General features: G+C 45.4%; 1 protein-coding gene and 1 pseudogene across 2 annotated transcripts; one reads left to right on the forward strand and one right to left on the reverse strand.

Moving 5' to 3' along the window:
• LOC115200789 (acyl-CoA synthetase family member 2, mitochondrial-like) overlaps positions 1 to 26,821 on the forward strand; it is a 35,791-nt pseudogene that overhangs the window by 7,201 nt on the left and 1,769 nt on the right.
• LOC115201025 (chondroadherin) lies at positions 3,684 to 25,564 on the reverse strand. 2 transcript variants are annotated; one of them, XM_029764217.1, is made up of 4 exons: positions 24,528 to 25,564; positions 10,781 to 10,944; positions 10,516 to 10,662; positions 3,684 to 5,010 (listed from the first exon to the last, which is right to left on the reverse strand). In XM_029764217.1, exons 1-3 carry the CDS (start codon positions 25,311 to 25,313, stop codon positions 10,521 to 10,523), a joined length of 1,092 nt encoding a protein of 363 aa, XP_029620077.1. In that variant the 5' UTR covers positions 25,314 to 25,564; the 3' UTR covers positions 3,684 to 5,010; positions 10,516 to 10,520. The 2 variants fall into 2 exon arrangements, with proteins under 2 accessions (XP_029620077.1, XP_029620079.1); XM_029764219.1 differs by having other exon boundaries at positions 3,684 to 5,170.

The following is a 26,821-nucleotide window of genomic DNA, read 5'->3' on the forward strand; positions in this document are numbered from 1 at the left end:
TGGGAATCGAACCCACAACCCTGGCATTGCACACACCATGCTGGCGTTGCAAACACCATGCTCTACCAACTGAGCCACAGGGAAGACCCCACACCTGGTTTGCATTCCCTCATTACTTGTCTTGTATATAACCCTCTGTTTTCCCCCATGTCTGTGTGTGGAATTGTTATGTGTAAATGTATGTGTACTCCAGGCTGGTTTGCGGCGGTTTATTGTAACCCGTGTGTGTTTAGTTTTCTGTGCCGTGTTTTTGTTTGCCTCAATAAAGGGCTCCGTTTGCTACCCATTTCTGCTCTCCTGCGCCTGACTTCCCTGCAGCCAGTTACACACTCTACAGGCAGTCCTCATGAGAGCCAGCTTCATCATAGCGCTTGATGTTTTTTGCAACTGCACTTGAAGAAACTTAAAAGTTCTTGAAATTTTCCAAATTGACTGACCTTCATGTCTTAAGTTAACGATGGACTGTCGTTTCTCTTTGCTTTGAACATTGCAGATAGACACATGAATCCCTATGCTACATGGTTGAGGCCACTGAGCGTGCCACTGAGCATGACCCCTCCTCCTCAGACTCCCAGACCTCCACACAGTAATAGTGACAGACGGCCAGTAGCTGGAGACGTACCATCCGGAGGACGTGACGCAGGCAGGGAGTAGCCAACACGTGCAGCAGCTGGATGAGCTGCAGAAGAAGTTGTCCTTTGATGACCCCATCAACATTCAGTTCACATCGGTACTTTAACTAACTGCATGCTCTCTCTCTCTCTTCATTCTTCCTATTGGATCCTGCACTCCCAGTTAATATTTTCTTGGTCACGGTATTCAACACATCTACACTGTGAGTGTTAAATTGTTTGTTGACATTGATCTGAATAACTCACAGTATTGAGTAATGATGCATGTCCCCTGTGCATGCTCCAGTTGACCTATTCAAATTAATTTGTATATGCATTGCTCTGTTTTTGCTATTTCTCTGACATACTTTTTTGTCTGTTGTCAGGGCACGACGGGAAACCCCAAAGGTGCCACCCTCTCCTACCACAACATCGTCAACAATGACAACTTTTTTGGCATGTGAGTGGGCTATGACTGGAGGGTGAGTGCCCTGCCCACACAGACACATATGATTCCAGACAACGGGTTAGTTAGTCACTGGGGTAGATGTGCCAACCTGGCAGCTATGGAGAGTGAAAGGTATGGCAGAAATATCTACAGTGGGGGGAAAAAGTATTTGATCTCCTGCTGATTTTGGACGTTTGCCCACTTACAAAGAAATGGTCAGTCTATAATTTTAAGGGTAGGTTAATATGAACAGTGAGAGACAGAATAACAACCAAAAAATCCAGAAAAACGCATGTCAAAAATGTTATAAAATGATTTCCATTTTAATGAGGGAAATAAGTATTTGACCCCTCTGCAAAACATGACTTAGTACTTGGTGGCAAAACCCTTGTTGGCAATCACAGAGGTCAGACGTTTCTTGTAGTTTGCCACCAGGTTTGCACACATCTCAGGAGGGATTTTGTCCCACTCCTCTTTGCAGATCTTCTCCAAGTCATTAAGGTTTCGAGGCTGACGTTTGGCAACTCAAACCTTCAGCTCCCTCCACAGATTTTCTGTGGGATAAAGGTCTGGAGACTGGCTAAGCCACTCCAGGACCTTAATGTGCTTCTTCTTGAGATACTCCTTTGTTGCCTTGGCCATGTGTTCTGGGTCATTGTCATGCTGGAATATCCATTCACGACCCATTTCCAATGCCCTGGCTGAGGGAAGGAGGTTCTCACCCAAGATTTGATAGTACATGGCCCCGTCAAATTATGCGGTGAAGTTGTCCTGTCCCCTTAGCAGAAAAACACCCCCAAAGCATAATGTTTCCACCTCCATGTTTGACGGTGGAGATGGTGTTCTTGGGGTCATAGGCAGCATTCCTCCTCCTCCAAACACGGCGAGTTGAGTTGATGCCAAAGAGCTCCATTTTGGTCTCATCTAACCACAACACTTTCACCAGTTGTCCTCTGAATCATTCAGATGTTCATTGGCAAACTTCAGACGGGCATGTATATGTATTCTTGAGCAGGGGGACCTTGCGGGCGCTGCAGGATTTCAGTTCTTCACGGCGTAGTGTGTTACCAATATTGTTTTCTTGGGGACAATGGTCCCAGCTGCCTTGAGATCATTGACAAGATCCTCCCGTGTAGTTCTGGGCTGATTCCTCACCTTTCTCATGATCATTGCAACCCCACGAGGTGAGATCTTGCATGGAGCCCCAGGCCGAGGGATATTGACAGTTCTTTTGTGTTTCTTCCATTTGCGAATAATCGCACCAACTTGTCACCTTCTCACCAAGCTGCTTGGCGATGGTCGTGTATCCCATTCCAGCCTTGTGTAGGTCTACAATCTTGTCCCTGACATCCTTGGAGAGCTCTTTGGTCTTTGCCATGGTGGAGAGTTTGGAATCTGATTGATTGATTGCTTCTGTGGACATGTGTCTTTTTTACAGGTAACAAGCTGCGGTTAGAAGCACTCCCTTTAAGAGTGTGCTCCTAATCTCAGCTCGTTACCTGTATAAAAGACACCTGGGAGCCAGAAATCTTTCTGATTGAGAGGGGGTCAAATACTTATTTCCCTCATTAAAATGCAAATCAATTTATAACATTTTTGACATGCCTTTTTCTGGATATTTTTGTTGTTATTCTGTCTCTCACTGTTCAAATAAACCTACCATTAAAATTATAGACTGATCCTTTGTTATTGAGAAGTTTTCTGGGACAGTAAACCGTGGTGTAGGTTGTGTTTTGTGCCTCAATCAAGTTTTTCCACTCTTCCACCCCCCAGCTGTACCTTTGTCTACGGCAATCCTACTACGTACATCGACATGCTGGGCCAGCCTGACTTGGCCAAGTTCGACTTGTCGTCAGTGGAGGGAGGTAAGAGATCATGTTTAACTCCGGTCATTGGTTTCTGTTCTAATCATATTCGTGAAATCAGATGTATTGAACATTAGTTAGGATGGTGATTGGTTGGGATGAAATCCCGCATACTCGGTTGTCCTAGAGGACCGGTTTTGGAATCTTGGAATTGATGATAGCAAATGTATGTCTTAGATGACATATATGTGTTTGTTTCTGCATTTTAGGCATCATGGCTGGTTCCCTGTGTCCACCTGAAATAGTGAAAGTAATTTCTACCATGGGCATTAAGGAACTCTTAGTGAGTAATGTTTTTCTTAAGTTAATTGATTACTTTAAGTTAATTGATTATTGGATATAAGTGATTGTCCAGAGAGTTCACTCACATGGTTTCCCTGGCCTGAGTCAGTCCCTGGTTAGCAGGGAAGGACCTTCAGGACCGTCACTGCAGGGCACAGTTAATATATTTTTTCGTTAGAGGGAGACATTTTAATGTGTAAACGTCCTTCCAGATTCCTCATTGCAGAGTTGTTGGCCAACTCTACTGCATGTGTTTGTTTTAGCCCAGCACTAACGCACATGCTTCTACTAATAAGCTACAGATGAAGATTTTGATTAGCTGAATCGGGTGTATTAGTGTTACGCTGGGACAAAAGCCTGCAAACCCTGTAGCTCCCCAGGAGTAAGGTTGGCTATCCCTACGATATTGTCTCTCTGTTAATGTCTTAATCTGTTAACGCACAGTAGTTGAAAATGGAATCAAGACAGACAAGGTTACATCTTTATTTCTTAGATGTTTATTGGATGTGAGTTGTTCACCTCCAAAAGTCGAAAAAAATACATTTATGATGTTCAATATACATAAAAAAAAGAAGAGTCAAATCTTAAGAGTTATGATATTCGCAGATTTTGGTAAGTGTTTGATGCTTATTGACTTAGCAGTAAAAAGTATATTTTTTCAATGTCAATCAATTACTTTAAATGAAATGTAACACAGTGTGTCTGGATGTGTCCGCTAACAAATGAAGCATTGCCACAGCAGGGGGGATGGAAAAGGCAAAATATTTAGTATATTACTTATTTAGTCAAAGACATGACACCTCTGCCACCTTTTCTCATATCCATTTTGAACTGTACACCATTTCCCCCTGTGATAACAGATATAAATGCATTGTAACCCTTTTAAACTTAATTCATGTAAGAATTAAGTATCTTTGTATCTCTAGGGAGATTGTCCTTTGTATGTATTCAGTCTTTAAACGAAAGATACTGCTGGTGAACTGGAGTCCTCTCTTTGTTCATGTCGTCTCTGACTGTTCCTTCTCAACTTTGACCTGCCATCGCTCTGTTGTCTCATAAACCCTTTCAGAAAAAGTCCTCAGCCGCCTGCGCTGTGATGTGTCGTTTACCTTTGGTCAGAGTTTGAGAGGGGTCACGCTACATCAACGTCCGTTTTACGGTCACAGTCCTTTCAGGATGTTTTCTCAGTCTGACAGAGAATTTCTCACAGGAGAAGCGAGACAGCGAGACATGACCAACCGAGTGACCCATAGAAAATAAAGGGAGACCTGGCCTGGAGCATTCCATGTAGGTATTTTTTTGCGTGGGGGGGGCTTGGGGAATTATGCAGGCCATTGCTGTGGCAGTAGGCGGCAGGGTCCTGAAAGGTGAAGGTGTAAAGCTGGCGTCAGGGAGAGCGAGACGAGGAGAGTCAACATGGCTGTTTGTCTGAGTGTTGGTTGTAGGATGCTTGACAAATTCCTCAGCCGTTGAAAAGAGAGTGGGATGAAAGAAAGCTGTGTGTTTGTATTGATAAAGGTTGTGTGTATGTTGTGTGTGTGGGTTGTGTGAATTCTTCCCCTTGTGTACAAGTGTTTTCTTGAGTCTCTGCTTCATGTAAGCCTTTTGGTTTTCTGTTTGTGTTTTTTGTGTGCATGTGTTTGTGTCATGTATCACTCCCTGTGTGTACATGCGAAATTGAGATTTGGCAGATAGTGAGATGGACAGTCTTGAAGTAGCAGTTAGAGTTGCTTTCTTTCTTTCTTTCTCTGCAGACGTACCGAGCCCGTCACCTGGACAGGCCTTTCCCTTCAGGCAGCGTCTCCTGTAGAAAGACATAAACATCAGCAGCCAAGTCAAACAGTCTGCCCTCCTACTGGTCAACGCCATGACCGGGACACGCTGTTCTGTTCTGGACAGGACACCAAGGCCAAGATGGAAAAAGAACAGCCAGGGGACAGACTCTGACGAGCAGACAGAGAGTTCTGAGGGAAGGAAGAGGGAAAGGGAAAGAAGAACGTCAAGCTAGGCAGGTCCCAAACCATCCCCCAACATTAAGTGCTACTGTCTCAAGCCAAAGTCATGTTGTGTCCTACACACACAAATTCCCTTCTTCATATGAATACAAGCTGTGAGGAAAGCATTGAAGCCTGAAAGGGACCAGCAAAAATGTGAAATGTGTATCACAATCAAAACCCTTTGTCAAGATGTACTTCGGTAAATTCATGACTTTAAACTCTCGCAAGTCTGATACTGAGAAACTCATAACCCGCTGGGCACACCACGTCATTTCAGTATGGATAATTGGGTAATATTTGGTTGAAACATTGATCAATAAGATTTCAACTTAGTGCATTCGGAAAGTATTCAGACCCCTTCCCCTTTTCCACATTGTGTTACGTTACAGCCTTATTTTAAAACAAATTAAATAAAAAAATCCTCATCAATATACACACATTACCCCATAATGACAAAGCAAAAACAGTCCACCTGCTGTAAATTCAATTGATTGGACATGATTTGGAAAGGCACACACCTGTCTATATAAGAGCAAAAACCAAGCCATGAAGTCTAAGGAATTGTCCGTAGAGCTCCGAGACAGGATTGTGTAGAGGCACAGATCTGGGGAAGGGTACCAAAACATTTCCGCAGCATTGAAGGTCCCCAAGAACACAATGGCATCCATCATTCTTAAATGGAAGAAGTTTGGAACCACCAAGACTCTTCCTAGTGCTGCTCGCCTGGCTAAACTGATCAATTGGGGAGAAGGGCCTTTGTCAGGGAGGTGACCAAGAACCCGATGGTCACTCTGACAGAGCTTCAGAGTTCCTCTTTGGAGATGGGAGAACATTCCAAAAGGACAACCATCTCTGCAGCACTAAACCAATCAGACCTTTATGGTAGAGTGGCCAGGTGGAAGCCACTCCTCAGTAAAAGGCACACGGCAGCCTGCTTGGATTTTGCCAGAAGAAACAAGATTCTCTGGTCTGATGAAACCAATATTGAACTCTTTGGCCTGAATGCCAAGGGTCATGTCTGGAGGAAACATGGCACCATCCCTATGGTGAAGCATGGTGGTGGCACCATCATGCTGTGGGGATGTTTTTCAACGGCAGGGAATGGGAGACTAGTCAGGATCAAGGGAAAGATGAACGGCGCAAAGTACGGACAGATCCTTGAGGAAACCTTGCTCCAGAGCGCTCAGACTGGGGCAAATGATTACCTTCCAACAGGACAACAACCCTAAGCACACAGCCAAGACAACGCAGGAGTGGCTTCGGGACGAGTCTCTAAATGTCCTTGAATGGCCCAGCCAGAGCCCGGACCTGAACCCAATCGAACATCTCTGGAGAGACCTGAAAATAGCTGTGCAGCGACGCTCCCCATGCAACCTGACAGAGCTTGAGAGGATCTGCAGAGAAGAATGGGAGAAACTCCCCAAATACAGGTGTGCCAAGCTTGTAGCGTCATACCCAAGAAGACTCGAGGCTGTAATCGCTGCCAAAGGTGCTTCAACAAAGTAGTGAGTAAAGGGTCTGAATACTTATATATAATGTGATATTTCAGTTACATATACATTTGCAAAAATGTCTAAACGTGTTTTTGCTTTGTCATTATGGGGTATTGTGTGTAGGTTGATGAGGGAAAAAAATGATTTAATCAATTTTAGAACAAGGGGTCTGAATACTTTCCTAATGCCCTGTACATTCACTCACTCAAAAAAGACAGCCAAATATAAGTTGAATTTCTAAAAGCACAACCAAATTCCAAAGGAAAAACAATGTCTGATTTTTGGTTTAGTTGTCAAATCAAATGTCTATCACTGCGCTTTCAACCCATTAAAAGCACAGCAAAGTTCAAATGGTAATACAATGTCAGATATTAGGTTTATTTATGCAACAAATGAATTTGTTATCATTGTGCTTAATTTTATAGCAGAACCAAATGACCTGGATTGCAGTTGAGATTACATTAAAAGTGCATATTGTAAGTGATCAATGGCAGTCAAGATTCTGAGCAGGTTATTACAGTAATTGTGAAGATTTCCATAGACCTGTGACGACCTACTGTACGCATGCTATCTTGAACATACATGCTTTATATGATTACATAAGAAGAAATGTATAGTTACAGTAACCTCAAATGTGGCCATGGATGTGTGACTCATTTTAAGGTTCAATTTTACATTAGTTTGTAAGATACTATTTACTGTATTACAAAAGTAAAATTGAATTGTGTTTGGTTGACAACACAACCAAATATGAACATTTAAAGGTGATGTATCTACTGCTTGGAAAGTTCCATCTAAGCCACTGGCTTAATCCTATTCTTTACCTTTTAGTTTTGGTTGTGTTGGAGACGTGAATCCAACATATCATTTGTTACCTTGTTGACAAGTTAATAGGTTATTTATTGTATTTCAAAAGTGATATTGAATTGTACTGGTTGTCAACGCAACCAAACAACATTTGAAAGAGATTTATCTTCTGCTTGGATAGTTCCATCTGTGCCACTGATTTAGTCTGGCTTTAATTCCAGTTTGTTGACAAATTAATAATTGATATGTTGGATTCAAACTTTCCAAGCAGAAGATGCATCTCCTGTAAATGTTCATATTTGGTTGCGTTGACAACCAAATAAAATTCAGCATCACACAATTTTAAATCAGCAAGCGCCTGAAATCGTAAGTCTATTGTATTGTCTTTTTTTGGTTGAATTCGGGGTTGAATTTAAACAATAGCTGTTAGGGTTAGGGATGACTTTGCAAATTATATATATACCTAAATAGCATGATTGATGATATACAGTGCCTTCAGAAAGTATTCACACCTCTTGACTTTTCCACATTGTGTTGTCTTAGTGCCTGAATTTAAAATGTATTAAATTGAGATTTTTTGTCACTGGCCTGAACACAATACCCCCATAATTTCAAAGTGGAATTATGTTTTTCAAAGTATTCAACCCGTTTGTTATGGCAAGCCTAAATAAGTTCAGGAGTGAACATTTGCTTAATAAGTTGCATGGACTCTGTGTGCAATAATAGTGTTTAACATGACTTGTGGATGACTACCTCATCTCTGTACCCCACATATACAATTATCTGTTATGTCCCTTAGTCAAGCAGTGAATTTCAAACACAGATTCAACCACCAAGAACAGGGAGGTTTGCCAATGACTCGCAAAGAAGGGCACCTATTGGTAGATGGGTAAAAATGAAGAAAAAAAAACAGATATTGAATATCCCTTTGAGCATAGTGAAGTTATTAATTACACTTTAGATGGTGTGTCAATACACACAGTCACTACAAAGACACAGGTGTCTTTCCTAACTCCGTTGCCAGAGAGGAAGGAAACCGCTCAGGGATTTCAACAATGGTGACTTTAAAATAGTTACAGAGTTTAATGGCTGTGATAGGAGAAAACTGAGGATGGCTCAACAACATTGTAGTTACTCTACAATACTAACCTAATTGACAGATTTAAAATAAGGAAGCTTGTACAGAATAAAACATTCCAAAACATGAATCCTGTTTGAAATAAGTAAAGTACAGTAATACTGCAAAAAATGTGGCAAAACAATATATTTATGTCCTGAATACAAAGTGTTATGTTTGGGGCAAACCCAACACAACACATTACTGAGTACCACTCTCCATATTTTTAAGAATAGTGGTGGCTGTATCATGTTATGGGTAATGCTTGTAATTGTTAAGGACTGGGGAGTTTTTCAGGATAAAAATAAACAGAATGGAGCTAAGCACAGGCATCCTAGAGAAAAACCTGACTCAGTCTGCTTTCCACCAGGCACTGGGAGATTAATTCACCTTTTAGCAGGACAATAACCTAAAACCTAAGGCCCACTCTAGAGTTGCTTACCAAGAAGACAGTGAATGTTCCTGAGTGGCCGAGATACAGTTTTGACTTAAATCTACTTGAATAATCTATGGCAAGACCTGAAAATGGTTGTCTAGCAATGATCAACAACTAATTTGACAGAGTTTGATTTTTTTTTTTTTAAACATAATGGGCAAATGTTGCACAATCCAGGTGTGGAAAGCTCTTAGAGACTTACCCAGAAAGACTCACAGCTGTAATTGCTGCCAAAGATGCTTCTACAAAGTATTGACTCGGGGGTGTGAATACTTGTATAAATAAGATATTTCTGCGTTTCATATTCAATAAATTAGCAAACATTTTCTACAAACATGTTTTCACTTTGTTATTATGGGGTATTACGTATAGATGTCTGAGAATGTTTTTTGATTTAATCCATTTTGAATTCAGGCTGTAACACAACAAAATCAAGGGTTATACTTTCTCAAGGCACTGAGGTATGGTCACATTTCATTTGCTCTGTTAAACCTACCCTTTGGAATGGCTTTTTCTCCCCAATTTCGTGATACGATCTTGTCTCATCACTGCAAGGACTAGGAAGAGGCAAAGGTCGAGAGTCATACGTCCTCTGAAATATGACCTGCCAAGCCGCGCTGCTTCTTCACACACTGCTCTCTTAACCCGGAAGCCAGCTGCACCAATGTGTCGGCAAAAACACCATCCAACTGACAACCAAGTTCAGCTTGCAGGCACCCGGCCGCCACAAGGAGTCGCTAGAGCACGATGAGCCAAGGAAATCCCCCCGGCAAATCCTCCCCTAACGACACCTTGCCAATTGTGCACCGCCCCATGGGGCTTCCGGTCACGGCCGGCTGTGACACAGCGTGGGATCAAACCCGAGGCTGTAGTGGCACATCAGCACTGTGATGCAGTGCCTTAGACCGCTGCTCCACTCGGGGCTGGTCAAATACATTTTATTTTTAAGTGGAGATCTCAACTATCATTCTCACAATAGCACATTGGTAATAGTCAGTGAAAATATCATAGCTGGGCTGTGCTTGGTTAAAACCCTGGATGGGAGACCATAGGGTAGCTGTAAATCAATTATCCAGGAGGTGCTGCCCAGCCCATAGTTTTTTTTCTGATAGTGGATATAACGTTGAAGATCTGACATGGTTTTACAGGTACAAATTCAACATATTTTATAGGGTTTTCTATGTTGAAATTTGGTTAACATGATGACAATCCTATGCTTGAAATTTCACCCTCAAAACAACAGTTTAGGTTGAAGACCTTTTTCAAATCCAATGTATTTTCCACATGAATTCCACTACACAATAGGATGACAAATGACATTGAAACAACGTTGATTCAACCAGTTTGTGTCCAGTGGGAAGCTTGCTAGCTTCAGCTCATAAATTCACTTAACTGAGGTTTAACTTGCCTATTTGCGGACTAGTTTTGTAATTTGTCGAGTCATCGCCAGTCAGATTACCTGTTTTAATGGCGCGTGCCCTTCTTGGCTCTCTTTGTCTTGACTTTGCAGCTGCTGAAGGCAGAGCTGTCTCTGATCTGCTTTCCTCTCTGTGAGGATGGAGATGCACAGAGCGCATCAGGGCGCTGGCGGCTAGAGTCCATCCACCTAGTGGGGGTAAACAAAGAGAATTAGACACAGGGTCTTGGAAAAGGAGGGGACATTGTGTGGTACAATATGGCTACCACGTTTGGCTTGTTAGCCAGGTTAAATATGAGCTCCTTACTTGCGCAGAGGGGCAAGCGTGCAGGTGCAGCTCCAGGGGTTGTTGGAGAGCGTGAGGTTGGTGATAGTGGTGAACTCCAGGCTGTTGGGGAGGGACTTGAGCTTGTTGTTGTCCAGGTGCAGAGACTTGATGGCCGTCACTCCGTTGAATGCAGCGTCAGAGAACTAGAGGCAGAGATACAGACACAGTATAAGAGGCTTTTTAGTTTCATTAGAAGAGATAGACTTTGACAAGGTATTCAAAACATAACCAAGAACAGTCTTGTCCTTCAAATCCAAAAGTAATTCATTGCATGTATAATAGCTTCCCGCGGCTCATTTGACATCCCTGAACTATTGAAGTCCCTAAAATCAACCAATATATCAGGTAAATCTCCCTTTCATTTAGCAGACGCTTTTCTCCAAAGCGGCTTACAGTAGTGAGTGCATACATTTTCGTACTGGCCCCCATGGGAATCGAACCCACAACCCCTGTATTGTAAACGCCATGCTCTACCAACTGAGACACTCTAACAGGGCATTGAGGTCACACCAAGCCTGCTGATAGATGAATGTAGAATTTGTTCTACCCTTGCAATTAGACCTCATCTTTAATATCTGTCAGAGGGTAGACCGAGATGTTTGGTAGAGGGAATCCTTTTTATTTTTTTTTACAGCAGAGTCACTCTGTCATGAAAGCCTCCACTTATAACTGGTTCCTGCAGCGTTGCTTATGTAAACTTGACTGTCTCACCCCTCTCTTCTCCTAAACTTCATATGCGTTTGTGAGGCCGCTAAAAACTTCACAGAGGTGCAAGATGAACTGATGCTCACCATGTCAAGTTTGGCTCTTAGCCTTCTAGCAGGAGGAGAGAGGGAAGGAAGGAGGTCCGGGGGAAGCTATGAGAGGAGGGTGGGCTTTGCTTTGAGGGGGATGAGTTATGTATGTCTATAAGAGATGAAGCTATTGATTGAGGCGTCTTTTTGGAAATTTCCACTGCGAGGTTCGCAAGCACCGAGGTGGATGTTTGTGGTAATTTGAGGCAATGGAAGATGGATGACTTCCAGCATGGCCAGGTTGCTCTCTCTCTCTCTCTCTCTTTCTCTCTCTCTTTCTCTCTCTTTCTCGCTCTCTCGCTCTCTCTCTCTCTCTCTCTCTCGCTCTCACTCTCACTCTCACTCTCTTTCTCTTTCAGCCACTCCTCTGCGAGGAAGGCTTGCAAAGGGCCCAATTGTCCATTCAACTGAGGGGCGATGTACAAGCTAAAAATACCTGTCCTTCATGGGCCACGGAACACCCTGCCTCTATTTACCTCTCTCCTAAAACTTACTGACCTGTTTGCAGGATCCTCGTGCTGAGGGCAAAAAATGCACAAAGCTGAAAAAAACATGTGTGTAAGAATTAGACTGGGACATGCTTGGATATGGCCAAGCAAAAACAAAACACCTTAAAAATAACCATGTTCTCCGCCACCCCGAAACCTCGACATCTCCCACTGCTTTCCCCTCACTCTAACTCACAGGTATACAGTCTGCCAGAGAGATGTCTTCATACTGTAGCATGGATACTGTACACTCAAATATTAGATTCCCTTCTAGTATTGAATAAACTTTGAGTTTGGAATGTATGCAGCAAGGTAGTCCCTCCATCAGTATATGGAGTTATAACGGGCAGTGTGTTCATTGGGAATTAGGCAGAAAAGCTCTCATCTGAGTCTCTCTCGAGGCCTTCTCATCTCTCCACTCAGGCCTTGATTGGGGTCGGTCAGCCGAGCGAGATAGCGATCATGCAACCTTGTTACATTTTACATTGTTACGCTATGAGTTACTAGGTGAAGGGTTGGCTGTGTTATCTCTAGATAGGAAACAATTTTTCAGTGCTACCTGGACTGTGCCTGCTGTTGTTCCATGAACTCTTTAACTTTGGGGTGTCTGTATGATAGTTCAAACCTCTTTGCCATAGACTGGAGCGATTATAGGGGACATCTATGCATCACTCTATTTGTACATAATGACTACCCAAAGGATGGAAACTAGCCAGAGCTTAAAAGCCTCTTCAGACTGCACCATTTAAGTGTAATGAGGCAGTCACCCACCTCAAACACCAACGTGAACCTCAGGAATGATCAAACACTGCGTCAACACCGCTATCCGTATGCGCCTTGGGGAACCCCTGTGTGACGGTGTGTTTGGGTTAACAGTACATGCTGAAGAGTGTGGTCCATACCAGCGGTTTGTTATGATGCTACTAGGTGATTGTTTGGAATCTCCCAGTTGGGAAGATGTATGTGCTGCCCATATCATTCCCATGTATTTCCTTAATGTAAAGAGCAGGGACCTCAGCCCTCCAACTCCACTTCCTGTCCTCACTAAGCTAGATTGGACATGAATCCAATCTTCAACACCAACTGTCCACCAACTAACTACATATGGGAATGGAGCTACACAATAGTAAAACACCAATGCTCTCTACCACTGTGCAAAACTCCAGACCCACACAATCTCAGATGCAGAGTAAACTAAAATGAAAACTAATTAAGAAAAAAATATTTTGTAAACTGATAGAAAATAATTAACCCATTTGAAAAACGAACACTATACTGAAACCGTGTATGCCTCCAAAAAAAAAAGTTAAATAAAACCATCATGAATTATGTTACATTTTAGTTTTTTTTCTAGATCTAATGGGGTTTTCAAGCTACTGAATCTAGCGGGTAAATATGTCTAGGAGATGGTGATGTTACAAATAGGCCTAGCTTGTGCATCACTATCCCTAGCTAACCTGGAAAAAATCTGCTAGGTAGTTAACTTGATTGTTCTTACATGTACTACAAAAGTTAAAAAGCATTCGATTGGTGTAAATATGGGTGAGAGAGTTCCCTTTCACCATATTTTTTGCACCAGTCTCAGCGCTATTCCTTTTAAATCTAGGGCTCTATTCAACGCTTCAGCGTTAGAGATTCTGCGATTGAAATTTTAAGGTAATTTCCAATTGAGCTGACATATGCAGAGTTTACCGTGAATGGTGTCTCCGCTAAAGTGGAAACATTGCCTTTAAATTTTAATCACGCTGTAAAGCTGATCTTATGAAATGTGGATTTAACAGAACCCCTAATCTATGACCTGACCCATCACCTTACGTATTACTGCCCCCCCAGTTGCAAGATGTGACCCCCCCAAATACAAAAATACAAAAATAAACTATACAAATGTAGCCTCCCAGGCAATGCTTTTTGTCCAACACGGCAACTAAATAATATAAAAACTATATAGAAATATTTTTACTAAATAAAAACTAGCAAATCAGGTCTGAAAACTAACTGAAACTAAACTGAATTCAAATAAAAATAGAAAAATGAATAGAAATAACACAAAACTATAATAACCTTGACTTTTGAAAGATGCTCTCTTTTCACCACACCATACCCCGAGCAGAGCAATCAGGATCAAAGAACACAATCAACCGTTTTTTTTTTTGTGTTTTTATTTTCCAACCGGGAGACATGCTGAGACCAAGTCTCTTTCTGAGATGAGCCCTGCATACACATCAATACACATCAAAAACATCAATATACGCATTAATAATACACATCAAAATACACATCAATACACTAAAAGCAAAACACAACCATAGAAAATAAACACATTGTTCAGTAAAAAGGTCCTCAATCAGCCTTTTGAATTGCCCTAGAGGCACCAATTCATCCAATTTTAGAGAGCCTTGGAGAGCAAGGTGCAAAAAAACTAAAAGCAGATCGACCTAACTCAGTGGAGAACAAAGGGATCTCCGGGTCTGGTATCTCGTACGTCTAGAAGTTAACAATGAAGTAAGATACGGCGGAAGTTTATGCAGGAGGCTTTATAAAGAAAGAGTGCAATGAATCGATCTACAAGATTTTAAAGAGGGCCAGCCTACTTTCTGATACAGAGTATAGTGATGTGTACGGAACCTATTGCCTGTAATAAAGTGTAGTGTGCTATGATAAACTGCGCCCAATGGCTTCAATACAGTAGCAGCTACATTCATATAGACAATATCCCCATTGTTTATAACCAGTATGAATGTTGACTGAATTATTTGTTTTGTGCTATTTAATGAAAGGCATGACCTATTCGTATAAAATAAGCCCATTTTAATTCTTAACTACTGTAACCCATCAACATGCTTTTTGAAAGATAGCTTTTCATCAATCCAGATGCCCAGATATGTATAAGCAGGGACATGATCAATGAGGGCACCATCCAATGTACATATGCATCAATTTTATTTCACTTTTTTTATTTCACCTTTATTTAACCAGGTAGGCAAGTTGAGAACAAGTTCTCATTTACAATTGCGACCTGGCCAAGATAAAGCAAAGCAGTTCGACACATACAACAACAGAGTTACATGTGAAGTAAAACAAACTTACACTCAATAATACAGTAGAAAAGCCTATATACAATGTGAGCAAATGAGGTGAGATAAGGCAGGTAAAGGTAAAAAAGGCCATGGTGGCAAAGTAAATACAATATAGCAAGTAAAACACTGGAATGGTAGATTTGTAGTGGAAGAAAGTGCAAAGTAGAAAGAAATAATGGGGTGCAAAGGAGCACAATAAATAAATAAATACAGTAGGGGAAGAGGTAGTTGTTTGGGCTAAATTATAGATGGGCTATGTAGGTGCAGTGATCTGTGAGCTGCTCTGACAGCTAGTGAGGAAGATAAGTGTTTCGAGTTTCAGAGATTTTTGTAGTTCGTTCCAGTCATTGGCAGCAGAGATCTGGAAGGAGAGACGGCCAAAGGAGGAATTGGCTTTGGGGGTGACCAGAGAGATATACCTGCTGGAGCGCGTGCTACAGGTGGGTGCTGCTATGGTGACTAGTGAGCTGAGATAAGGGGGACTTTACCTAGCAGGGTCTTGTAGATGACCTGGAACCAGTGGGTTTGGCGACGAGTATGAAGCAAGGGACAGCCAACGAGAGCGTACAGGTCGCAGTGGTGGGTAGTATATGGGGCTTGGGTGACAAAACGGATGGCACTGTGATAGACTGCATCCAGTTTATTGAGTAGGGTATTGGAGGCTATTTTGTAAATGACATCGCCGAAGTCGAGGATCGGTAGGATGGTCAGTTTTACGAGGGTATGTTTGGCAGCATGAGTGAAGGATGCTTTGTTGCGAAATAGGAACCCAATTCTAGATTTAACTTTGGATTGGAGATGTTTGATGTGAGTCTGGAAGGAGAGCTTACAGTCTAACCAGACACCTAGGTATTTGTAGTTGTCCACATATTCTAAGTCAGAACCGTCCAGAGTAGTGATGCTGGACGGGCAGGCAGGTGCGGGCAGCGATCGGTTGAAGAGCATGCATTTAGTTTTACTTGTATTTAAGAGCAGTTGGAGGCCAGGGAAGGAGAGTTGTATGGCATTGAAGCTCGTCTGGAGGTTTGTTAACACAGTGTCCAAAGAAGGGCCAGAAGTATACAGAATGGTGTCGTCTGCGTAGAGGTGAATCAGAGACTCACCGGCAGCAAGAGCGACATCATTGATGTATACAGAGAAAAGAGTTGGCCCAAGAATTGAACCCTGTGGCACCCCCATAGAGACTACCAGAGGCCCGGACAACAGGCCATCCGATTTGACACATTGAACTCTATCAGATAAGTAGTTAGTGAACCAGGCGAGGCAATCGTTTGAGAAACCAAGGCTATTGATTCTGCCGATGAGGATGTGGTGATTGACAGAGTCGAAAGCCTTGGTCAGGTCAATGAATACAGCAGCACAGTATTGTTTCTTATCGATGGTGGTTACGATATCGTTTAGGACCTTGAGCGTGGCTGAGGTGCACCCATGACCAGCTCTGAAACCAGATTGCATAGCGGAGAAGGTGCGGTGTGATTCGAAATGGTGTAACGCTCTGGCCATTGAGAGGGTTTTTTGTTCTCTATTTTTGGTTAGGCCAGGGTGTGACATGGGTGGGCGTTCTAGGTTTCTTTTTCTATGTTGGTAGTTTTCTTTGTTTCGGCCGTGTATGGCTCTCAATCAGGAACAGGTGTAGATCGTTGTTGCTGATTGAGAGTCATACATAGGCAGCCTGTTTTTTCTTTGGGGTTTGTGGGTGAATGTTTTCTGTTTAGAGTTTGTTCCTGACAGAACTGTTGCTAGTCGTTCTTTTGGTTTCTTTTTTGTATAGTGTTCATTCGGTCATTAAAACCTTTCAAAATGAACACATCCTCCGCTGCACCTTGGTCTCATTTCAATGACAGCCGTTACAGATTCACCCACCAACAATGGACCAAGCAGCGTGAGAGGAAGGAGCAGAAGGTTCAGGATTATTGGCAGTGGGAGGAATTACTGGACGGAAAGGGACCATGGGCTCAAGCTGGGGAGTATCGCCGCCCGCAGTGGGAGATCAAGGCAGCGAAAGCTGAGAGGCGGTGGTATGAGGCAAGGGAGCGCAACAGGCACGAGAGGCACACGGGGAGTGTGGCAGAGCCAGGATCGAATTCTGGGCCAACTCCCCGTGCTTACCGGAAGCGGCGTGGTACTGGTCAGGCACCGTGTTATGCGGTAGAGCGCACGGTGTCTCCAGTGCGCGCTCATAGCCCGGTGCACTACATCCCAGCCCCCTGCAAGTGCCATGCTAGAGTGGGCATCGAGCCGGGACAGGTTGTGCAGGCCGTGCGCTCTAGACCTCCAGTGCGTCTTCAGGACCCAGTCTATCCTGTGCCTGCGCCCAGAGCCAGGCCTCCTGCATGTCTCCCCAGCCTGGTGAGTCCTGTGCCTGCGCCCAGAGCCAGGCCTCCTGCATGTCTCCCCAGCCGGGGGAATCCTGTGCCTGCGCCCAGAGCCAGGCCTCCTGCATGTCTCCCCAGCCGGGGGAATCCTGTGCCTGCGCCCAGAGCCAGGCCTCCTGCATGTCTCCCCAGCCTGGTGAGTCCTGTGCCTACGCCCAGAGCCAGGCCTCCTGCATGTCTCCCCAGCCGGGGGAATCCTGTGCCTGTGCCTGCGCCCAGAACCAGGCCTCCTGCATGTCTTCCCAGCCTGGTGAGTCCTGTGCCTGCGCCCAGAGCCAGGCCTCCTGCAGGTCTTCCCAGCCTGGTGAGTCCTGTGCCTGCGTCCAGAGCCAGGCCTCCTGCATGTCTCCCCAGCCTGGTGAGTCCTGTGCTTACGCCCAGAGCCAGGCCTCTTGCATGTCTCCCCAGCCGGGGGAATCCTGTGCCTGCGCCCAGAACCAGGCCTCCTGCATGCCTCCCCAGCCTGGTGAGTCCTGTGCCTACGCCCAGAGCCAGGCCTCCTGCATGTCTCCCCAGCCGGGGGAATCCTGTGCCTGCGCCCAGAGCCAGGCCTCCTGCATGTCTTCCCAGCCTGGTGAGTCCTGTGCCTGCGCCCAGAGCCAGGCCTCCTGCAGGTCTTCCCAGCCTGGTGAGTCCTGTGCCTGCGCCCAGAGCCAGGCCTCCTGCATGTCTCCCCAGCCTGGTGAGTCCTGTGCTTACGCCCAGAGCCAGGCCTCCTGCATGTCTCCCCAGCCGGGGGAATCCTGTGCCTGTGCCCAGAACCAGGCCTCCTGCATGTCTTCCCAGCCTGGTGAGTCCTGTGCCTGCGCCCAGAGCCAGGCCTCCTGCATGTCTTCCCAACCTGGTGAGTCCTGTGCCTGCGCCCAGAGCCAGGCCTCCTGCATGTCTCCCCAGCCTGGTGAATCCTTGGCCAGAGCCGCCCGCCAGTCTGGAGCCGCCAGAGCCGCCCGCCAGTCCGGAGCCGCCAGAGCCGCCCGCCTGTCCGGAGCCTCCAGAGCCGCCCGCCTGTCCGGAGCCGCCAGGGCCGCCCGCCTGTCCGGAGCCGCCGCCTGTCCGGCGCCGCCAGGGCCGCCCGCCTGTCCGGAGCCGCCAGGGCCTCCCGCCTGTCCGGAGCCGCCAGGGCCGCGCGCCTGTCCGGAGCCGCCAGGGTCGCCCGCCTGTCCGGAGCCGCCAGGGTCGCCCGCCTGTCCGGAGCCGCAAGGGTCGCCCGCCTGTCTGGAGCCGCCAGGGTTGCCCGCCAGCCGGGCGCAGCCAGGGTCGGCCGCCAGTCCCCCGGCGCAGCCAGGGACGCCACCTAAGTGGGCTAAGCCAAGGGTGGAGCAGGGTCCACGTCCCGCACCAGAGCCGCCGCCGTAGGAAGGCCCACCCGGACCCTCCCCTTTAGAGTCAGGTTTTGCGGCCGGAGTCCGCACCTTTGGGGGGCCATAGAGAGGGTTTTTTGTTCTCTATTTTTGGTTAGGACAGGGTGTGACATGGGTGGGCGTTCTAGGTTTCTTTTTCTATGTTGGTGGTTTTCTTTGTTTCGGCCGTGTATGGCTCTTAATCAGGAACAGGTGTAGATCGTTGTTACTGATTGAGAGTCATACATAGGCAGCCTGTTTTTTCTTTGGGGTTTGTGGGTGAATGTTTTCTGTTTAGAGTTTGTTCCTGACAGAACTGTTGCTGGTCGTTCTTTTGGTTTCTTTTTTGTATAGTGTTCATTCGGTCATTAAACCTTTCAAGATGAACACAGCCTCCGCTGCACCTTGGTCTCATTTCAACGACAGCCGTTACAAATGGTCGGTAATCTGTTTGTTGACTTGGCTTTCGAAGACCTTAGAAAGGCAGGGTAGGATAGATATAGGTCTGTAGCAGTTTGGGTCAAGAGTGTCCCCTCCTTTGAAGAGGGGGATGACAGCAGCTGCTTTCCAATCTTTTGGAATCTCAGACGACACGAAAGAGAGGTTGAACAGGCTAGTAATAGGGGTTGCAACAATTTCGGCAGATTATTTTAGAAAGAAAGGGTCCAGATTGTCTAGCCCGGCTGATTTGTAGGGGTCCAGATTTTGCAGCTCTTTCAGAACATCAGCTGACTGGATTTGGGAGAAGGAGAAATGTGGAAGGCTTGGGCGAATAGCTGTGGGGGGTGCAGTGCTGTTGACCGCGGTAGGGGTAGCCAGGTGGAAAGCATGGCCAGCCATTGAAAAATGCTTATTGAAATTCTCAATTATAGTGGATTTATCGGAGGTGACAGAGTTTCCTATCCTCAGTGCAGTGGGCAGCTGGGAGGAGGTGTTCTTATTCTCCATGGACTTTACAGTGTCCCAGAACTTTTTTGAGTTTGTTTTGCAGGAAGCAAATTTCTGCTTGAAAAAGATAGCCTTGGCTTTTCTAACTGCCTGTGTATATTGGTTTCTAACTTCCCTGAAAGTTGTATATCACATGGGCTGTTCGATGCTAATCCAGAACGCCACAGGATGTTTTTGTGTTGGTTAAGGGCAGTCAGGTCTGGAGAGAACCAAGGGCTATATCTGTTCCTGGTTCTAAATTTCTTGAATGGGGCATGCTTATTTAAGATGGTGAGGAAGGCATTTAAAAAAATAACCAGGTCAAATCATCAGATACATTTTTATGTGGTTTGGAGAATAACATATATACTTGATTTACCTGCATTAAGTACCAATTTCAGTTCAACAAAGGCTTTCTGCAAAGCAATGAAGGCAGATTGAAGCTCCGAAAAAAAAAGAGGCTGGTCAACCGTGGATGCATACAGGTTTATGTTAATTGTTTTTGCAGATATACCAACATTGTTTATATAGACAGTAAAGAATACAGGACCTAAAATCGATCCCTCGGGGATACCTTTTGTAATATCAAGGAAACCTCACTTGACATCATCAGAAAAAACACAGGACCAGGACGTGTGCTCCGGGCATGTGCTGACCAACTGGCAGGTGTCTTCACTGACATTTTCAACATGTCCCTGATTGAGTCTGTAATACCAACATGTTTCAAGCAGACCACCATAGTCCCTGTGCCCAAGAACACAAAGGCAACCTGCCTAAAGGACTACAGACCCGTAGCACTCACGTCCGTAGCCATGAAGTGCTTTGAAAGATTGGTAATGGTTCACATCAACACCATTATCCCAGAAACCCTAGACCCACTCCAATTTGCATACCGCCCAAACAGATCCACAGATGATGCGATCTCTATTGCACTCCACACTGCCCTTTCCGACCTGCACAAAAAGAACACTTATGTAAGAATGCTATTCATTGACTACAGCTCAGCATTCAACACCATAGTACCCTTGAAGCTCATCACTAAGCTAAGGATCCTGGGACTAAACACCTCCCTCTGCAACTGGATCCTGGACTTCCTGACGGGCTGCCCCCAAGTGGTGAGGGTAGGTAGCAACACATCTGCCTCGCTGATCCTCAACACTGGCGCTCCACAGGGGTGCGTGCTCAGTCCCGTCCTGTACTCCCTGTTCACCCACGACTGCATGGCCGGGCACGACTCCAACACCATCATTAAGTTTGCAGATGACACAACAGTGGTAGGCCTGATCACCAACAACGACGAGACAGCCTATAGGGAGGAGGTCAGAGACCTGGCCGGGTGCTGCCAGAATAACAACCTATCCCTCAACGTAACCAAGACTAAGGAGATGATTATGGACTACAGGAAAAGGAGGACCGAGCACGCCCCCATTCTCATCAACGGGGCTGTAGTGGAGCAGGTTGAGAGCTTCAAGTTCCTTGGTGTCCACATCAACAACAAACTAGAATGGTCCAAGCACACCAAGACAGTCGTGAAGAGAGCACGACAAAGCCTATTCCCCCTCAGGAAACTTAAAAGATTTGGCAAGAGTCCTGAGATCCTCAAAAGGTTCTACAGCTGCAACATCGAGAGCATCCTGACTGGTTGCATCACTGCCTGGTACGGCAATTGCTCGGCCTCTGACCACAAGGCACTACAGAGGGTAATGCGTACGGCCCAGTACATCACTGGGGCTAAGCTGCCTGCCATCCAGGACCTCTCCACCAGGCGATGTCAGAGGAAGGCCCTAAAAATTGACCCCAGCCACCCCAAAGACCCCAGCCACCCCAGTCATAGACTGTTCTCTCTACTACCGCATGGCAAGCGGCACCAGAGTGCCAAGTCTAGGACAAAAAGGCTTCTCAACAGTTTTTACCCCCAAGCCACAAGACTCCTGAACAGGTAATCAAATGGCTACCCGGACTATTTGCATTGTATGCCCCCCCAACCCCACCCAAACCCTCTTTTTACGCTGCTGCTACTCTCTGTTTATCATATATGCATAGTCACTTTAACTATACATTCATGTACATACTACCTCAATTGGGCCGACCAACCAGTGCTCCCGCACATTGGCTAACCGGGCTATCTGCATTGTGTCCTGCCACCCCCCACCCACCAACCCCTCTTTTACACTACTGCTACTCTCTGTGCATCATATATGCATAGTCACTTTAATCATATCTACATGTACATACTACCTCAATCAGCCTGATCAACCGGTGTCTGTATGTAGCCTCGCTACTTTTATAGCCTCACTACTGTATATAGCCTGTCTTTTTACTGTTGTTTTATTTCTTTACTTACCCATTGTTCACTTAACACCTTTTTTGCGCTATTGGTTAGAGCCTGTAAGTAAGCATTTCACTGTATTCGGCGCACGTGACAAATAAACTTTGATTTGATTAATGATTCAAAAAAGTTTGCTAGACAAGACAATTTTGAGATGGGGCAATAATTATTTTGGTCGGAGGGGTCACCACCTTTGTGGAGAGGGAGCACATGGGCCGCCTTCCAAACCCTCGGGAAAGCACCCACGATAATCGTCAGTTTAAAAATATGTCAGTAGCTAGGTTTCCATCCAATTTGCGACCGATTTTCATGCGAATATTCAAAAATCTGCATAAAACAATATGCACATTTTCCCACCTTAAATTCCCATGTACCGAATGAAAAATGGGGTTCCATCACATTTTCAACTGCACTGATGGATTTGTCACAAAAACTGTTGCGTTATATAGCAAATGTACCCAGTCTGGTCTTGGCACATGCGCTGTAGCCAACAGCTCACAGATACAGTGAGTTCAGGGGTGACAGATAGCCTAATGGCTAAAGCGTTGGGCCAGTAACCGAAAGGTTGCTGGATTGAATCCCCGAGCTGACAAGTTAAAAATCTGTCGTTCTGCCCCTGAACAAGGCAGTTAATCCACTGTTCCCCGGTAGGCCGTCAATGTAAATAATAATTTGTTAACTGACTTGCCTAGTTTAAAATATATATATATATATATATATAAAAAACGTGCGGGTATGCAACCTAAGAGAGATTACTATGGATAAAAGCAATATTATTTCTATCTGTCAAACGGCAACCAAGCATCGATCATCTTGTCACCAGATTTAAGACCCTTGATATTTATTGGAAAGGAGCATCAAGCTTATCACCTTCACCACAACTTATTTCATCTGTAGCCTAATAAACTGCAAACTTTTCTTTTTTACTTAACCTTTATTTAACTCGGCAAGTCGGTTAAGAACAAATTCTTATTTACAATGATGGCCTACACCGGCCAAACCCGGACGACGCTGGCAAATTGTGGACTCCCAATCACGGCCGGTTGTGATACAGCCTGGATTTGAACCAGGGTGTCTGTAGAGACGACTCTAGCACTGACATGCAGTGCCTTACAGCTACGCCACTTGGGAGCCCCTTTCACGATTTCGTAGTGGGAAGACCACACAATATATCATTGCGTGACTCCAAATTGACTTCGATATGATGGTTATTATATTAATATTTGCACATAAAGGCGTTTCCACCATCATTTATAGCATAATTCATTTTACAGACAAAAAGATCCCACCATGTCGAACGAATTGTACCGGCATTTCATATTTCCAACAGCCCAGTTGTGACTTTTTTCATGCACGAGGTAATTCATCCACATGAAATGGTTGGATGGAAATCTGGTTAATGACTCCGCAATCAGGGAAGCAGAAAAAAAAAAGATTTCAAGCAAGGCATTTACAGTACAGTGGCACATCACAAGTAGTACGTTTTTCAACAACCAGACACAGAGATCCCGCTGGTCTCATCCTGACCACGTGTGGCCTGCTTTCTTCCCATATGGGTGGATAAGTCATCATAAGGATTTTATTACCATACAATGAGACAGATGGGGTGAAAGCACAACAACCAAAGCATAAAAATTGTCTCCGTATCCCACACTCTCGTAAACCTGAAAGGTCAGTCAAAATATGATGAATGGCAGAGATCGGCTAAACCACCTCCCATTACCACCTGCCCTTGGCCTACAGTATGTGACCACAGAACTGGGAGAAGAGAAACAACTTTTGACTACTGGAAAATGGGGAGTTGACCAGTGTCAAGCCAGAATGTACATGTACATAAGCAAATGAAATATGGCAAGCCAGAACCAAAACAAACAAACAACAAGCCTCCCTAATCCGCAGGGCTGCTAGAATTTTTAGGACAAGAACACAGCTTTTTATATCTACCGAATGGCTCATGGTGCCTCTAATCGTTGAGACCTGTGTTGCATGAAATTAAACTTGCAATGCTCTCTCATAGTAATGGAATCATATACTGCTTCTACGCCATCCTACTATTGCATTGCCCTACTCTTAAACCAGGGCTGCCCAACCCTCTTCCTGGAGATCTACCGTCCTGTGGGTTTTCAGTCCAACCCTAATTTAACACAACTGATTCTACTAATTAGCTGCCTGTCAACAAGACCTTAACTAGCCTGTCAACAAGACCTTAACGATCTGAATCAGATTTGCTAAATTAGGGTTGGACTGAAAACCTACAGGACAGTAGATCTCCAGGAAGAGGGTTGGGCAGCCCTGTCTTAAACTCTCAATTGCCAAACTCTCACCCTTCCCAACTCAATAAGCTCTTTGTGCAGCCATAAAAGTACCCCCCTCCCCTTAAACAATATGAGACTGACCTTTTCCAGCCCCATGCCATCCAGGTGCAGCTTCTCCATGTAGCGTCCGAAGCTCTGGAAGGCGTTGTCGGGGATGCTCCTCAGGGGGTTCTTGGCCAGGCTCAGTTCCTCCACCACTCTCAGCTTGCTCATGGCCAGGCCAGGATAGGTGGACAGCCTGTTCCTGTCCAGGTGCAGGATGGCCAGGTTCTCCACGTCATCCAGAGAGCCCGGCTGCAGCGAGTTCATCTCATTGCCACTCATGTGCAGCCAGCGCAGGTCTTTGGCTCCGGCGAAGGTGCCTGGCTTGATGTCACGCAGCTTGTTTTCGTTGAGCTGCAGTATGAACAGGTTGATCATGGGTGAGAAGATTCCCTTGGGCAGGTCGCTGATGCGGTTGCCATCCAAGTAGAGGTAAGTGAGCTCGGTGAGGTCCTCGAAGGCACCTGGCTTGATGCTGGTGATCTCGTTGTTGGACAGGTAGAGGTAGATTAGCTTCTTGAGTCCCTTGAAGGCCTGGCCGCCAATCTCATGGAGCTGGCAGTGCTGCATGTGCAACGAGATGAGACCCTTGCTGCTGGCGAAGGAGCCGGTGGGCAGGCTGCCCAGGTTGTTCCTTTGCAGGTTGAGCAGACGGGTGGCCTCGGACACCTGCGGGATCTTCTTCAGCCCCACGTTGTCACAGATGACATGCTGCAGGTCCCCATGGCAGTGACACTGAGCCGGGCACTGGCTGGGGGCGCCCCAAACAGCCGGGCCGAGGACCAGCAGGCAAGTCCCCACCAACAGGAAGCTCACACACGGCATACTGACGCCACTACTCTGCTCAGTCTCTTCACTTTGTCTGTCTTCTGTCTTCTTGAGAGCTTCTTCTTACTGCTTGACAGGCACTCTAAGCTAGAAATTCCTCCAGAAAGCCTCAGGAAGATAGAAAGAGAGAGCAGGATTCAGAGAGGGAAGGCAAGAGGTGAGATGGTGTGAAAGAGGGGCAGAGTGAGAGTGCACGTGACTGAGAGAGGAGGGCAGTGCAAAAAAGATTCACTCCGGGCTTTGAGAGGAGGACGGCACGGCAGTCAACAGAACACAGTACTATTTATAACATTTATTTAAGGAAAAAAACTGAGAAGGGCTTGCCAGGGTGTTACGTGGAGACCGCGGGGCTGCAAGAGGAAGTCAAGTGTCTTTGACAGTTTAACCCTGCACATGCAGGAGGACAGGTCGGGATCTTCCATTGACCATAGTCAGTAAATTTGACTAACTTCTGGTTAAACTTTGTAAAAAGCTTTCAGATCTTCTGCATGAGACATTTAAGCAAATAGTTTGTGTGTGTGCATCATTTTCTGTTGCTTGTTATGTTTAGCACGCAAATGATCTCTAGTTAATGCTTGGTCATTTTAATAATATAAGCAGAACAATTGTGTAAACATTGCACTCTCAAGAAGAAATCAAATACAGTGTCTTGGTGGTTCAGGCACTTTTGATTGCCACTATACAGTAGCAATGGTCTGTATACCTGTACAGGTTGCCTGGGTTTTTGTTGGGTAGATAAGGAGCCCTTCACTGGTGGTGGTCATTGTCAGTCATTTCTAAAATATTTGCCTGAGTGAGTTAGTGAGTGTGTAGTCAGACGGCAGGTAAGAGGTTAAGGTGGCAGTGTTCAGGGTTCCAGATGTCTATTGTTTTTCAGTCTGCGGTCGGAAGGAAAAGGAGCCCGTAATCGTCCCCAGATGGTTGGCAAGCGGCTGGACTCATTTTCAATTCACAACAATGGGTGCGTTTATGAATCCGATGGACACTCTCATGGTAAGTGAAATCTTGAGTTTACTCAACAAATCTAGCGGTTTATCGGGAACATCTTTCTCCTGGCTGTCCAAGTGAATTTCTCACCGTCCCCATCCCCAAGCAGCTCCTGCAATGCTTCTTTGTTCACCAGTCATGACCCTACTCAGCCACTCTATTGCTACTGGACTTACACCTGTGAGTTGAACATTTCGCCCTCAGAAGGATGGGCTCATGTGGCAGCAGATCATCAATCATCTAGCAAGGGCTTCAAAGGCTGTTACTGACAGCTGACTCTCCATTGGTCCAGATGCCAAGTCTTCGTCTTCACTTCACTCAATTTACAAGTTGACCTAGTTAAAATGTGTCAATTTAAAACCAGTCATCAAGAAAAGGTTATCAGGAGGACTCACTCATGGATGTAAACAGTGACACCTCACTGAGCTCCCATGCCCTGGCCTGCTGATTCACCTCCTGCTCCTAGCTGACTCAGCTGGGCCCGGTGTGTGAACTGTGAAGTCCAGCATACTTTTCCA

This window comes from Salmo trutta, chromosome 10 (genome assembly GCF_901001165.1).
Source record: "Salmo trutta chromosome 10, fSalTru1.1, whole genome shotgun sequence".
Taxonomy (NCBI): domain Eukaryota; kingdom Metazoa; phylum Chordata; class Actinopteri; order Salmoniformes; family Salmonidae; genus Salmo; species Salmo trutta.